This window comes from Thunnus thynnus, chromosome 12 (assembly GCF_963924715.1).
Source record: "Thunnus thynnus chromosome 12, fThuThy2.1, whole genome shotgun sequence".
Lineage (NCBI taxonomy): Eukaryota > Metazoa > Chordata > Actinopteri > Scombriformes > Scombridae > Thunnus > Thunnus thynnus.
Genome location: NC_089528.1, coordinates 28,575,653 through 28,589,185, shown reverse-complemented (window position 1 = coordinate 28,589,185; position 13,533 = coordinate 28,575,653). Strand labels below are relative to the sequence as shown.

General features: G+C 37.5%; 1 protein-coding gene across 1 annotated transcript; it reads right to left on the bottom strand.

Annotated features, from left to right (window-relative positions):
• Positions 1-1,625: 1,625 nt before the first annotated feature.
• On the bottom strand, positions 1,626-12,139 carry gtpbp4 (GTP binding protein 4). Its single transcript, XM_067606725.1, has 17 exons — positions 12,000-12,139; positions 10,622-10,792; positions 10,378-10,481; positions 10,110-10,246; positions 9,354-9,454; positions 8,910-9,002; positions 7,634-7,825; positions 6,366-6,431; positions 6,176-6,265; positions 5,964-6,074; positions 5,785-5,862; positions 5,191-5,242; positions 4,985-5,085; positions 4,491-4,688; positions 3,911-3,976; positions 3,262-3,405; positions 1,626-2,314 (listed from the first exon to the last, which is right to left on the bottom strand). Exons 1-17 carry the CDS (start codon positions 12,045-12,047, stop codon positions 2,162-2,164), a joined length of 1,905 nt encoding a protein of 634 aa, XP_067462826.1. The 5' UTR covers positions 12,048-12,139; the 3' UTR covers positions 1,626-2,161.
• Positions 12,140-13,533: the final 1,394 nt, after the last annotated feature.

The window sequence follows — 13,533 nt, the reverse complement described above, 5'->3', positions numbered from 1 at the left end:
CACAACAATCACATCTTCCCGTAAATTCGGCATATTGAAACCTTCACAGAGAATTAGGAAATAAAATCAAATAAATCATCAATTAAATTAATTAACAGTCGCGCATCATATGTGAGGATAGTTCATCTAGGCAGACAGTGTTTTATTAACCCTCCTGTTGTGTTCATTTCATGTTAATTTATTCTGTGCCCAGTCCAAAATTATATTATAGCTGATTATTAATCCATAATAATACATATATATCACCTCATGTTGTGTTAGATCTTTTTATCTTGTGAACATTACAAGAGTTGAACTTCTGTTCGCTATTTATGGCCTGTAGGTCTCATTGTATAAAAGCATAATGTATTGATTATTTTGATCTGGAAACCAAGAGGGGGAGCGAAGTGTATGTGTGTGTGTGTGTGTGTGTGTGTGTGTGTGTGTGTGTGTGTGTGTGTGTGTGTGTGTGTGACTTAAGTCACTTTCAGGGACACAAACCAGACTTAAAACCAGTGTCCCCAGTTGGTAAAACACTGATTTTGGGGTCAGTGGTTAAACTTGGGGTAAGTCTCCGGGAAATGAATGTAAGTCTATTTAAATCCCCACAAAAGTGATTTAAGTAAACCTGTGTGTGTGTGTGTGTGTGTGTGTGTGTGTGCTGGAACACACATGCATGTGGGGGTCTGTGAGGAGTAGTGTGTCCGTCTAATGAATGTGCCTGTGAACTCGATTTTATACACTAATTGTAGTCTCACCCATTCATTTCTAATGACGGGTCATTTTTGTCAGGGAACTGTGCAGGTGTACAAAAGGTGTATAAATGTATTTTGTGTGTGCAGACGCCCTGTGTGGACAAAGCATGAAACCTCATGACAATCAGATTAAATGAACTACATTTGTCAGAGAGAAAACTTGTAAATCAGCCAGTTCGACTGGAGCACAACCATCCACCTCCTCACGCCTTTACCCTTTAACATTTCCTCCTTGATAATTAAAATACACGCTGAATTAAAGAGTGGCTGTAAAAAAAAAAAAAAGCAGGTGAAACATGTTCACTAGTTTTATCTAGTATGTACACTAGACAGAAGCAAGGACACGCTCAAATTGTTCAAATTTGTGCACAAGTTCACCTGCTTGCTCTTCTGAACAACAATAATAACATGTTTATAACCAACATTTCTAACTCAACAGCTATAATAAGGTAAAATGAAAACACAGTCAGGTAAATTACAGTCACGACTTTGACCTTCAAGATAAAAGCACACAGCATGGAGGGATTTTGCTTTGTATCACACAGACTGAAGGATGTTGTTTTCATTTCATATTTTAAAAAACATTCTTATAAGTCACCTAGTAAAGCTTTAGTATTGCTATGTAGAAATTTAAATCCCTATCAGACTTACATTCTCATCTAGTTTGAATATAAAATGTACCTCTACTATCTACCTTTACCTCCTATCTAAACAGGTAAAAGGCACAACATCACACACTACCTGGACAACCATGATGACTTTACAGGTGTAACTGCCTCCATGTTACCCTGACTAACCTTCACTTTACATGAGAGGCTTTTTATTTCTACTTAATTGAAGGTGGTGTAATAATCGAGATGTGTAAGTGAAAAGAAATCTGACAGGCTGCAGTTGAGTTCAGGTGTATGTTTATTTATTTGGCTCCCTTGTTGTTGTAAAGGAAGCATCATCATCATCATCACTTTATCCAAAGTAAACCCAACATTACCTCGATCAATACAAGCTGTAAGGCAAACAAGTTCATCGACTCTTAATTCCAAGAGAAAACTTTTACAATTGAATAGTTTTTGACGTTTCCACAGTTAATCAGGGTCTAAATCTGACTGTGTGAGTCTTTTTCTAACATTTCTATATAGAGCTAGCAAATACAATATAAACCATTATCGTTATTATTACTTATTTAAATGAACTGGTGCATTCCTGCAGCAGTTTAATAGTTTTTAATGGTGCCACCATCCTCAAAGATGACGTTCCCATGTCACAAAAATATTAAATGACCAGTTTCCTCAGTTAAAAAGAAGAAATATTTCATGTTCTTGTTGTTACTGCTGAGGAAATCTATAGAATGAAGACATAAATCTCCACAGAGAAGCCTTTCATCCCTGAAAAGAGCGTCCAGGTCACAACAGTCCAGAAAAGAAGCAGTTTTATCTGCGATCGGTGGTTCCCGACTTCCTCTTCCCGGCCAGGAGGTGTTTAGGTTTGAGGTCAAACACGTGTCTGTCCGACTCTCCCTTCTTGCCTTGGCGGTTCATGCCTTTCTGGGAGTTCTTCATCATCTTCTTGGCCTTCTTTGCCATCTGAGGAACAAACAAAGAAGACACTGCTATGAGTGCTCAGCTTCATTTAACATTCAGAGACCAGGGATTTATTTTGTGCACATGTTGACTGAATGTTTAGATCAGGACAAACTTTTTTAACCTCAGTGTGTTGAATGTACGATCACGTCTTGTCACCTTAAGACTGTATTTGATACGGAGCTGCAACTAATGATTATTTTCATTATTTCTGTCAATTTCCTTGATCAATCAGTTAGTCAACAGTTCACAACCCAAAGATGTTTAGTTTATAATCACAGAAGATGAAATAAACCAGAAAATATTCACATGTGAGAAGCTGAAATCAAAGGATTTGGATGTGTTTTCGTAAAAAAAAAAAAGACTCAAAACAATGAATCGATTATCAAAAATTGCCGATTAATTTTCTGGTGATCGACACATTGATTAATCGACAATCATTGCAGCTCTAATTTAGTATCTGCAAACACTAATTTGGATAGATTTTAATGTTTTTAACCCGAGATTAATATTATACATCACTTAAGATTAATAACTTGACTTGAGAACAGCTGATTTTTTTTGTTTGTTTGTTTGTTTTTTGAACATTTAAAAATCTTCAGGAACTGAGAAATATTCGTTCTGATAAAATGCTCTTTGGATTTGTACGATTAAGATGGAAAAGAAACATGGAAATGTATCAAAGTGCAGCTTTATTTCCACATCAACTGACTTGAATATCATCCAAAATTAGAATAAGATCATATTTCTAAACTGCAGTACAGCAAGTTCAAGTAAATCTTTGTTTGTCTTAATTACAAAGAAAACTGATGAAATAAAATTGTTTATTCAGGACTACGATATAAAACGCAAACAATGTCAAAATGTACAACATAGAAAGTTTAAGTCTGCTTCAACACTTAAGAACAATTTAAAAAGAAACAGTAGAGGGTAAAGACACCGTCACGTACCTTCGGGTCTCGCAGACCAGACTGGTCTCGTGGTGGACGGGAGGCGCTCTGGCTGCGTGTTTTGGAGGTCGGAGGCGCCGAAGCTTCACGCTTTCGTTTCTTGGTGACGCTGCGGGACCGCCGGGCCTGTTGCGCGTAGTGACTCTGCAAGTACGAGAAGAAGATGTTAATGAATCTGTGTGAAGTCCTGTGTGAGAAAAACTATTCTAACTATAACACCTTCACGTGTTCCTGTTCACAGCAGGTTTCAGACACACACAAGGCTGCAACATGCACACAATGACAATCCTGAAAAACATGCTGACAGTTATAATATTTACCATTTTAATCATCTTAGTTTAGGTGTGTTAGCATGCTAACATTTGCTAAGTGGCACTAAACACAAAGTACAGTTGAGACTGATGATAAAGTCATTAGTTTTGCTACTTTGGTATTGAAAGTACAAGACAAAATATCAAAGTATTGGACAAATGAAATTTTGATCCTCTAGTAAACGTGGACATCTGTACTAAATTTTGTAGGGATCCAACAACTAGTTGTTGAGATATTTCTGTCTGGACCGATAAACTGACATCCAGAGAGACGCTAGCCGCTGCTAACATGGCTAATAAGTAAATTAGCATTTATCCTAATGTGAAGAATAACTTACCTCATCCTTGTCGTCCATATCCAGACCGAGATCACCCATCTGCTTCTCAAGCTTCTTCCTCTCAACCTGTACATCAAACACACACACACACACACACACACACACAGAGCTGTGGTTAGAGGTGGATTTCAGTGCTAAGCTCACGTTACAAAATGCAGTAATTATATAAATTAAAAGCACCACGATCAGAGGCAATAAATAAGAGTAAATATAAGAGTGGAGGAATTATGGGAAGTTTCATCTTTGGGTTTCAGGGAAAATAACTGCCAATAATCAAATAACTGATGAAAGTTTAAGTTCAACATGTCTGTTAAAGCTGCACAGGCGACTATTAACATTCATGCCATAAAGGAAAGACACCTGTTGGCTCCTGAAGTCATAATATGAGTATTATCAGTTATTTTACACTGACAATCTTGAGATAATAACATACATAAGTCTGAATTGTCTGCTCTGACTGAACGTGAGCTCCTGTTGTCAAACATCTGCTGATCCTGCAGACTGTTGTGTTAGATCCTGATCAATATTCAAGAGTTTAGAAATAATAATTTGTTTGTCGCATTAAGCTACAATCTCTCACCTTGGTGGCGGTCCTGGGCATGCGCGGCCCGTGAACGTCCTTTTCTTTGGACTCCATGACTATGAGCTGCTTCTTCTCGCGGATCTGTTTGGCCAGAACTCGGATCTCCTGCATCTCCTCGTCTTCACTCTCCTCGTCTGAGTCGTACTCGCCGGCCCGCTCCTTCAGCTCCTCCTCTTTCTCCAGCTCCTCTAGTTTCTGTGAATATCAAAATATTATCAGCGAGGCCTAATTTATCTCACTGAATGGCAACATTTTCCTCATATTAATATTCATCTTATGGTGGTAAATGTGTAAATGTGGTCGTACTACAAAATAAACTGAGATGCACTGACAAATATTTAGAAAGGAATCATATGTCCATACTGGCATTCATATAAGTCACTCTGTATATATTCCTCAGCTAAACATTAAACTATAAAGTATAATAAATAACACCATGTATGATCTAGTAAGTAGTTTAACAGCCGTTAGCGTTTCCTACTCAGACTCACCTTCATGATGTCAGGATCAATGTAATCAGCGATGTTGTGGCCTTCCCAGACCTCCGGGATCTTATCATGCTTCTCATCTTCATTCATCAGATCCCAGTATTCTTTAAAAAAAAAAACAAATAAATAAATAAACGATATCAGCATTGCAGATATAAGCATTTACTGTCTCCTAATAAATGAGCAGCAGCTTGATAATGAAGACTTACTCTGTAGGTCCAGAATGTAATCGTCTCCGAGCTCCATCTCCAGATCTCTCTCCTGTAAGATGAAATGAAAGAGTTCAATACAGAAACAGCAACAACATGAAGAAAAATGTTTCACTTATTATCTCTCATTTATCCCCCTTTTAAAGACAAAACCTAAAGTCATCAAGATCCAAAATATGAGTCAACGAAACAGAACATGAAGCAGGATCAAGAAGTTGATAACATTAGTGCAGGGTCAGGGTTAAGGTCAGGATTAGGGCTTCAAGGCGTTAGGGGCAGTATTAGTTTTAGTTTTAGGGTTTAGGTCAGGGTTAGGGCACATAAGAAAAAATGATAATTTTACAGGGGGAGGGTTGTTTAATATTAACATAAAAGAATTTAATATGTTTTAGCTGGATTTCAGGGTTTCTAAAATGTTGAATTTCATTATGAAAGGTATGAAAGTTGATGGTGGAGGGACCTGAACTATGGGACCTATAGGTGAAAGAAACAGTCTTCTTGTGTATTTATGCTTCATATCGTGTGTCATATGTTGAGATCTCAAAATCCTAGTTATCTCTTTGGCTTTGCCTCTGAAGTTAACACTGAACCTACCAGTTTGCGTTTGGGTGCGTCCACCTCCATGGCTTTCCTGCGCATCAACGCTCCCTCTGGGATGAACGGAGGCCTTTCCTGGAAAAGAAATGAAGCTTAATTATCAGTAAAAAAAAGCTAAAAGAAGAAGCAGACTCAATTATAACAGACGTCTTATCAGGGTCATCGCTATGTTTCACCTTCTCGTCTCTCTTGGCGGGCATGGCCAGGTGGAGCCGGTTGAGAACATCGTGGACCTTCTTGCCCTTCATCTTGTTGTCGACGCGGTGGGCGAGGAGCCGATCGCAGGCCTGAGACACGCAGACGGGAGCGTGGATCACAACAAGCTCGCTAACAGAAAAATACAACACTCTGTTCCTCCACATGTGTGTCCTGACTTTCTGTTTCTCACCTCGTTTTTAACCTGCATGACTCCCTCCTCGGTCAGGGTGCTGGTCTCAATGACTGGGATTCCCTCAGCGGTGAGGTCCGCAAAGATTTTCTGACAACAGGAAAAAAAAAAAGACGAACATCAGAGAAGTGACGTTCAACTAAACCTTGAAGTGCAAAATTCTGCCATCGACAAGCCTTCAACCACCCACCTGGTTCTCCTCGGACAGTTCAGTGATCTTCTTCACGTCACATTTGTTGGCCACGATGATGAGAGGCTGCAGAGAGAAACACCAGGATCACTTCACACTCTGTTTTCTTTTATTGGTGTTTGCAGATGACTTCTCACTAACAGACATGTTAAAATCTGTGGTCGACATGTTTCTGAGGTTGAATAACAGACTAGTTCTGATCTCGACTAGTTTCTAATGTAGTTTTAAGATTATTATGGGGGGTTTTTTGGTCTTTATTTGAAAAGATGCAGTAAAGAATCAGGAAATCAGGGCAGAGAGAGAGAGAGAGAGAGAGATGACATGTAACGAAAGACCCATATTGGACTCAGATTGGGGTCGTTGAGGTCTCATGATATGCATCTTAATCCACATGCCCAACATTTCCCAAATTTGCTCATCATTTTCTGAAAGTAAACTTTAAGGCTGCAGTCCTGCTTTTAAACAATGCAAGAGGCTGCAGTGGTGGGCGTGTTGTTTGAGGTACTGGCGAGATGATGAAATACGATCCAGGAAGTCGAGTCGACGCTACAGATTGATGCATTTAAAGGTTTATCAGCCGCCAAAACACAGTTTACCAGTCTGTAAACCTCACAGACGGGATTTTACAACTCTGCAAAGTCATAACTTTATCTTTCATCACAATGATCATGAGGTAAACAGTCGAATACGATGATCAAGTTGCAAAGTAATCCACCAGGAACGTGCACTTGCGTGTATGTGATTGGTCAACGCATCGCCTTGTCAGATGATGGCACGTTGCAGAAAAAAGTTTAACCAGGTTTAAAGTAAATCTGCCTGAAGTCCGACTAAAATCACACACAAAGTAGCCAGTAGAAGTCTACATAAGTCGGTTACCACCACCGAACATTTGACTGCCTGTTAGATTCAGACACTTTCATGCTGTGATGAAGACCTTGGCTATGTCTGTCTAACTGAAAATCCCCAAAAATAACTCAGCTTCTATCACTAATACAGTTAAAATCAATAAGCTGCACATCCAAAAGAAGTTTAATGATAGGAGAGAAATCTGGTTACTGATCTGCTGCTCATATAAGCAGATTTACAGTAACCAGTAACTACAATGTTCTCCAGTCACCCCGGTAATGTACCCTCTGAGTCACCTGGTTACCACGGTGCATGTACACACACTGTTCTGGGAAGCCTTTTAGTAAACAATAAACTCCTCGATGTAAATCTAAAACCTTCTCTACACACTAATAAACTGACGTAACGCGTTGACGTCTGACCTTGTTGGCGAACAGCGGTCGGATGTTGTTGAAGAGCTCCAGCTGTTCCTGCAGAGTGTGACCGCACTGCTCGGACGTGTCCATGACGTAAAGGACCGCCGCTCGCAGGTGAGCCAGAGCCGTGATGGCCTGCATCTCGATGGTGTTCCTGTCCTCCAGAGGGTGGTCCAGGATACCGGGGGTGTCCACCACCTACACACACACACACACAGTTAATGTTAGAATGGCGAGGATGACAGGAAGTGTTGGTGTGTTTCTGCAGGTTTTATGTCTTTATAATGGTCTTTATAGTGGGTGGATCTATTTTAAGACCTCTAACACAGAAATAATGACCTGAAAGCAGCAAAGATGACAAATAAAGTGCAGAACAAATTAAACATGGACAGGAAAAATAAACCTTTAACCCTCCATAATAGATCACTGTAACTGCTTTAGTTTTTAACATCTCTACATGTAACTGTTTAAGATTATAGACGACTCAGAGTTTGACAATTTAAGACCAGAACCAGCAGACACCTACATAAATGGTACCATTCAATTAACCAAAAGATAAAAACCTCAAAAATTAATTAAGGAATTAATTTTGGCCCAATATTTTAGAATAAATCTCAGGTCAGAATCATTTTTTGTAAATTTGTTTATGTAAAGAATACTAATAATAGTATTTTTAAGACTTTGAACCTGAAAATATCATGTATATGTTAGATGGGTTTACTGTAATTAGCAGATTATACAAAGTTATAAAAAAAAAAAAAAAATACAAAAGTTACACTTAAAAGTGTTTTTAACAAAAAATAAACTGAGAAATAAAACTGATATTTTGAGGGTTTCTGTCATTTATTGTCTAATTTTGTTCAACTGTGGAGGAACATTTATTTAAAATCATTGGTTGTGTTTTTCAGGGTAAACATGTTGTTATGACCTCATTTAATGGAACAATAATGCACCTTATTGGTTAAATAATTTGTGTACAACAATATAAAAGCCTCTAAATGACCCATTGTTTGCTTTGTGTTTATGTTTACTATCATTTGCCGTCATTACTGCGTTGTACTAAAATTGAGGGACTTTGTATAAAAAGACGTGGGCGTGAAAACCCTCAAATTAAAGCCGACAATCAGCACTTCAACCTCAAAGTCACTGTTACGTTTCAGATTCAATGTGCTGGAGTCAGTCAACACAGAAATAAACTGTTATATTGTCCATATTTACGTGTAATTTCTAATACAAACAGGTGTGGAGAACATGTTTGTAGAGAACAGCAGCATCATCTCACCTGCCAGCGCAGGTATCTGTAGTCCATGTGACCCACAAACAGAGACTTGGTGGTGAAGGCATAAGGCTGAACATCAACATCTGCTCTGGTCACCTGAGAAAAGAAACCAGTTAACAACATGTAAACTATAAATGGAGTCAAACACTAATTATTAATGATCATAATCTCTGTGTAATTTACAGACATTTGTTGACACTCAAAGTGTTTCAAACAGCTGCTTTAAACACATGATTAGTTGTTGTAGATATTAATAGATATGTTTAGTTGACATTTTTCACTTTTTTCTGAAGTTTTATAGAACAAACAATTAATCAAGAAATAATTAGTTACTTGCAACTCTTCATGAAAACACACATCTCCAACTACACCATACAAGGCTAATCCATAACTGTCTCTCTCTCTCTCTTTCTCACACAAACACACACACACACACACGTTGTTTACCTTGTTGATGAAACTGGACTTGCCAACGTTGGGGTAGCCACAGAGAAGCAGGGTCCTTGTGTTCGGGTCGATGGTCGGCAAACGAGACAGATGCTGACGCACTGTAGAAGAAGAACAACAGGAAGTTTAATTATTTTGACATATAACACAGAAAAGACAGCTGAGGCTCTGATCAGACAGAGAGCTTTTCAGCAGTTTTTGCAGGAGCAAAAACTTCATCTCAGAGCAGAAAAGCGCCTAACAACATTTACGTTTTTTGTCCTATTGCCCAATCAGATAAATTGAGAGGCAAGCCTTCTGTGGTGGTGACGACAACAAATGGAGACAACAATCATAGGATACCCGGAGCTGTATGACTTTACCAACCGTAGTTACCATGATCAATAGCTATCTAAAAAATATAAAATGGTACAGATCTTTGAGTTAACTTCACAGGAAAATAGTTAGGCTAAGGACAGGTGATGAATTAAAAAAATGCTGCTCTTTAATTGTACGCTTCAACAAAGAAGGCAGTGTGGTCACCTTGTGTTAAAAGCGTTCTGTCTGATCGAGGGCTAACAGGGTTAAAACTGAGCATAAAAGATATGAATTGAAAGCAAAACTCGACACTGATATTTGTGGATGAAGGTGTGAGTCAGTGGTGTTTGTTTTGTTTTCATTTGACGAATCTGATGCCAACAAATGATAAATTAATCCTAATCGACTGTTTTTTTCTGCACAGCTCTGATGAAAAGAGACAGTGAATCTCTGTGTTACCTTGTTCCAGATACTCCAGACTGGATTTCTGACGTTTCAGGATGGTGCACATACGACCCAGAGCTGCTCTCTTCAGCTGTTTACACCGATACAGAGAATCTCCGTACTTCATCAGACGCACGTAGTCTTTGGCAACACTGAGGGGTTAAAAAAAAAAAAAAGATGTTTGTATACAGATATATAGTATCGTTGATGTGTTATGTCTTGTGTATTCCAGGAGTCCTGAACTTTGTCTGGAAATTAATTAAAAGATTTTGGAGAAACTTACTTGTCAATCAAATTCTTGGCGATGTTTATCTGCCCCAAAGCCAACTTATAATGGTCTTTGTCATACAACACGTTCATCAGATCAGCGTAGAACGGATGGATGTCCTGAGGAAAACAAAACATTCAAGTCTCACAAACTGATCACAGACATCACGGTAAAAATGACACATCGCATGTGAACAGAAGTATGACGTAATAGTCATTTTTAATTATTCAAGAGACTTTTTCTGAGCTTCTTGACTTACGTCCAGCTTCGGGAAGTCGGTGAGGATCTGTGTGAGTCGGTCATGGTAGTTCTGCTGGGTGAATTTCACCTTTCGCATGTAAAAGTGTCGGATACGGTGGATCTGGTAATGTTTGTGTACCACCGTTGGCGTCTTCCTTTGGGTTTTGGATAAAGTGATGTCGATGAAATCCTGCAGGGAGAGGAAACAGTACGCAGGTGAGTGGAGAGAAATGTGAAGAGAACTTTTTTTCCCGTTAACATTAATCACTTTAATATGAAGCAGATAAAGAGGTAAATCTGGGAGAATTTAACCACCATTTTATTTTTAACACAGCATTAAACTCTACATGTTTTTCTACTGAAACACATTACTGTAACTTTAACTATTTCAGTCTCTATCTGTTATATTTTCATCAGCATGTAGTGTATAAAAAGCAGGATTAACTGACTGCAGGACAATTAAAACACTAATTCTAAGGATTCAGGTTGACATGTCAACTCAAAATGTGTGGTAGACAACATTTTATTTTCAGTTATTCACATTTTAATGCATGAAGGGAAAGTAAAGTGAGAAACTGACATGCAAAAACATTACCAGAACTACCTTGAAGTAATTATTTGAACAGATTTAAACCTATTAAACACAAGAAGATCAACAACAATGGGTTCTTGACAAGATTATTTGACATTATTTACACATCAACTTAAATTAAGTGTTTCTACCATCGTGTAGCTATTAAAACTATGTTTTTTTTGTTTAAAATTATGATTACTAATATCCCATTCACTGGAACTGTTTCCTTTACTTTTTTTTGACAATAACATGCTGTTTTCCTGTGTTTCTATCCCTCAAAACTCAAATACACAGATTTGCGACAGTCTCACTGAACCTCATTAGCAAACCTGCAACTTTATTATATCCTCGTTTGTAAGCAATAGCAAACACATTTTAATAAAGTCACGTTTTACTTCCCACAATCATTAGTGTCTTGTGGTAATTTCGGCATACATGCAATTCACATAGCAGCACTTTATCTTGAGTTCCCACAACCGTAACGTGGTGTTTAAATGGACAGACAGACGACAAACAGGTGAGAAACGCGAATTAAACTTCAAGATTTTCGAAAGGAGTTTGGTACATGAAATATATTCACTTATGTCATTTCTTTACCGACCAAGACTTTTCTGACTCAGTGGACAAATACACAGTTTCGTCTGTTTTTCTGCTATAATAAATCAATCTATGTCACGTTATATTTAGATGGAGACCAGCTACAGTCCAGCACGTGTTTTCCTTCACGTGTTTTTTTCTCTTTTCTACTGTCGCTATCAGCTGAAAAACCAACCGGAAGAAACAACAAGCGTTTAAATCGTTGAAGACATGGAATAAAACTCACCTTGGCGGTGGGAACCACCATAATCTTCTTGAAATTATAAAGTGCCATTTTGTCGGGACACGTTGTTGCCCGTTGACGGCACGGGGAAAGGAAAGATCCTCGTTCCGTAAACCGGAAGAGAGACTGAAAACGAGTTTTTAACACATCGCCCCCTGGTGATCCAACACAGACATAGCATCAACAAAAACACATTATTATTATTATTATTATTATTATTATTATTATTATTATTATTATTATTATTATTATTATTATTATTATTATTATTATTCATTTATTTGTCTTTTATTTGTTTAGGCCTGTTCACCTTCCTCTGTACGTATTCTGATTTGTGTGTGTGTGTATGTGTGTCTGTCTGTCAAAGGCTATTTTCGGGGACAAATTTCAGGTTAAAGACAAGTTAATTGGGGACAGCTTGTCCAACTGTTTTCCCAATTGGGGAAAAGCTGGTTTTAGGGTCAGTGGTTAAGGTTAGGGTTAGTGTGTTTTATTGTGTATTGCACTATTTGTGTGGATGTATGTGGGTGTGTGTGTGTATTATATATGTGTATGTGTTATGGTATTTGTTGAGGTGGATTACTTTTGGTCATGACTTGTCAATGTTGTATGTTGTATATATTATTTGTCTCAATAAAAAAAAGAAAAACACAAATATTCAAACATTTCTTTCAAGTTCAAGTTTCTTTATTACTACATCTCATTACATTGTATGAGAGAGTAAATCTTAGGTTTCAGCTCCTCAACAATGCAGTAAGGAGAAAAAAGAGAAATACTTAAAATAGTAAAAGCAATAGTAATAGATCAGAGTATAAACAACAAGCTACAAACACAAGGGAGCCACAGTCACAAGGGTGGACAAATACTGGTCAGTGTTCAAGTTTGGTGAAGAAAGCACTACAATTGATCAGTGTGCATTGTTTTTTCTAAGGCTATGTCCAGACAGATCCTAATATGGCCATTTCAAGTCCAAAATGGCACATAGTAACCAAATTACATTGTAGGTGTTTAGAAGTGTAAAATATCATATTTATTTTATACAAATCAACAAAATTACACAAACTATTCATTAAAAAATGTTTATTTTATGATTTTTTTTTTTACAAAATAGTAAATAACCCAATATAAATATTATAGGTAGCATAAAAATGTATTTAGGTCACTGAGACAGGCAGAAAAATACATAAAAACAGCAGAATGAATGAATGAATGAATGAATGAATTTTAAATATATAGCACTGTCTGTGCACAGAATGCAGCTCAAAGTGCTTCATAATTCAGCAGCAAGTGAAAAAAACACAAAGTTTAAGACCAAACACAAGGAGGGAGAAAGAAAATAAGAACGAGTGTTCCTATTTATGAAATAGCATTTACGCAGTTTGTTTGGAAAGAAAGAGAAGACAGTGCACATAAAATAGTTACAATCATGAACAAGAAAAAAATTTAAAAATCATTAAATAAAAATGAGAGAAAATAATGAAAGATTAAAACAGACAAATGCTGGATTAAAGAAATAAGTTTTGAGTTGTTGTTTAAA

Excerpts from the sequence above, each read along its gene's own strand:
- gtpbp4 (XM_067606725.1), bottom strand. The coding sequence starts at position 12,047 with ATGGCACTTTATAATTTCAAGAAGATTATGGTGGTTCCCACCGCCAAG. Across the intron at positions 7,826-8,909 it reads ACAGATACCTGCGCTGGCAG|GTGGTGGACACCCCCGGTAT; the intron begins GTGAGATGATGC and ends GTGTGTGTGTAG. Across the intron at positions 3,977-4,490 it reads TGCCCAGGACCGCCACCAAG|GTTGAGAGGAAGAAGCTTGA; the intron begins GTGAGAGATTGT and ends TTTGATGTACAG.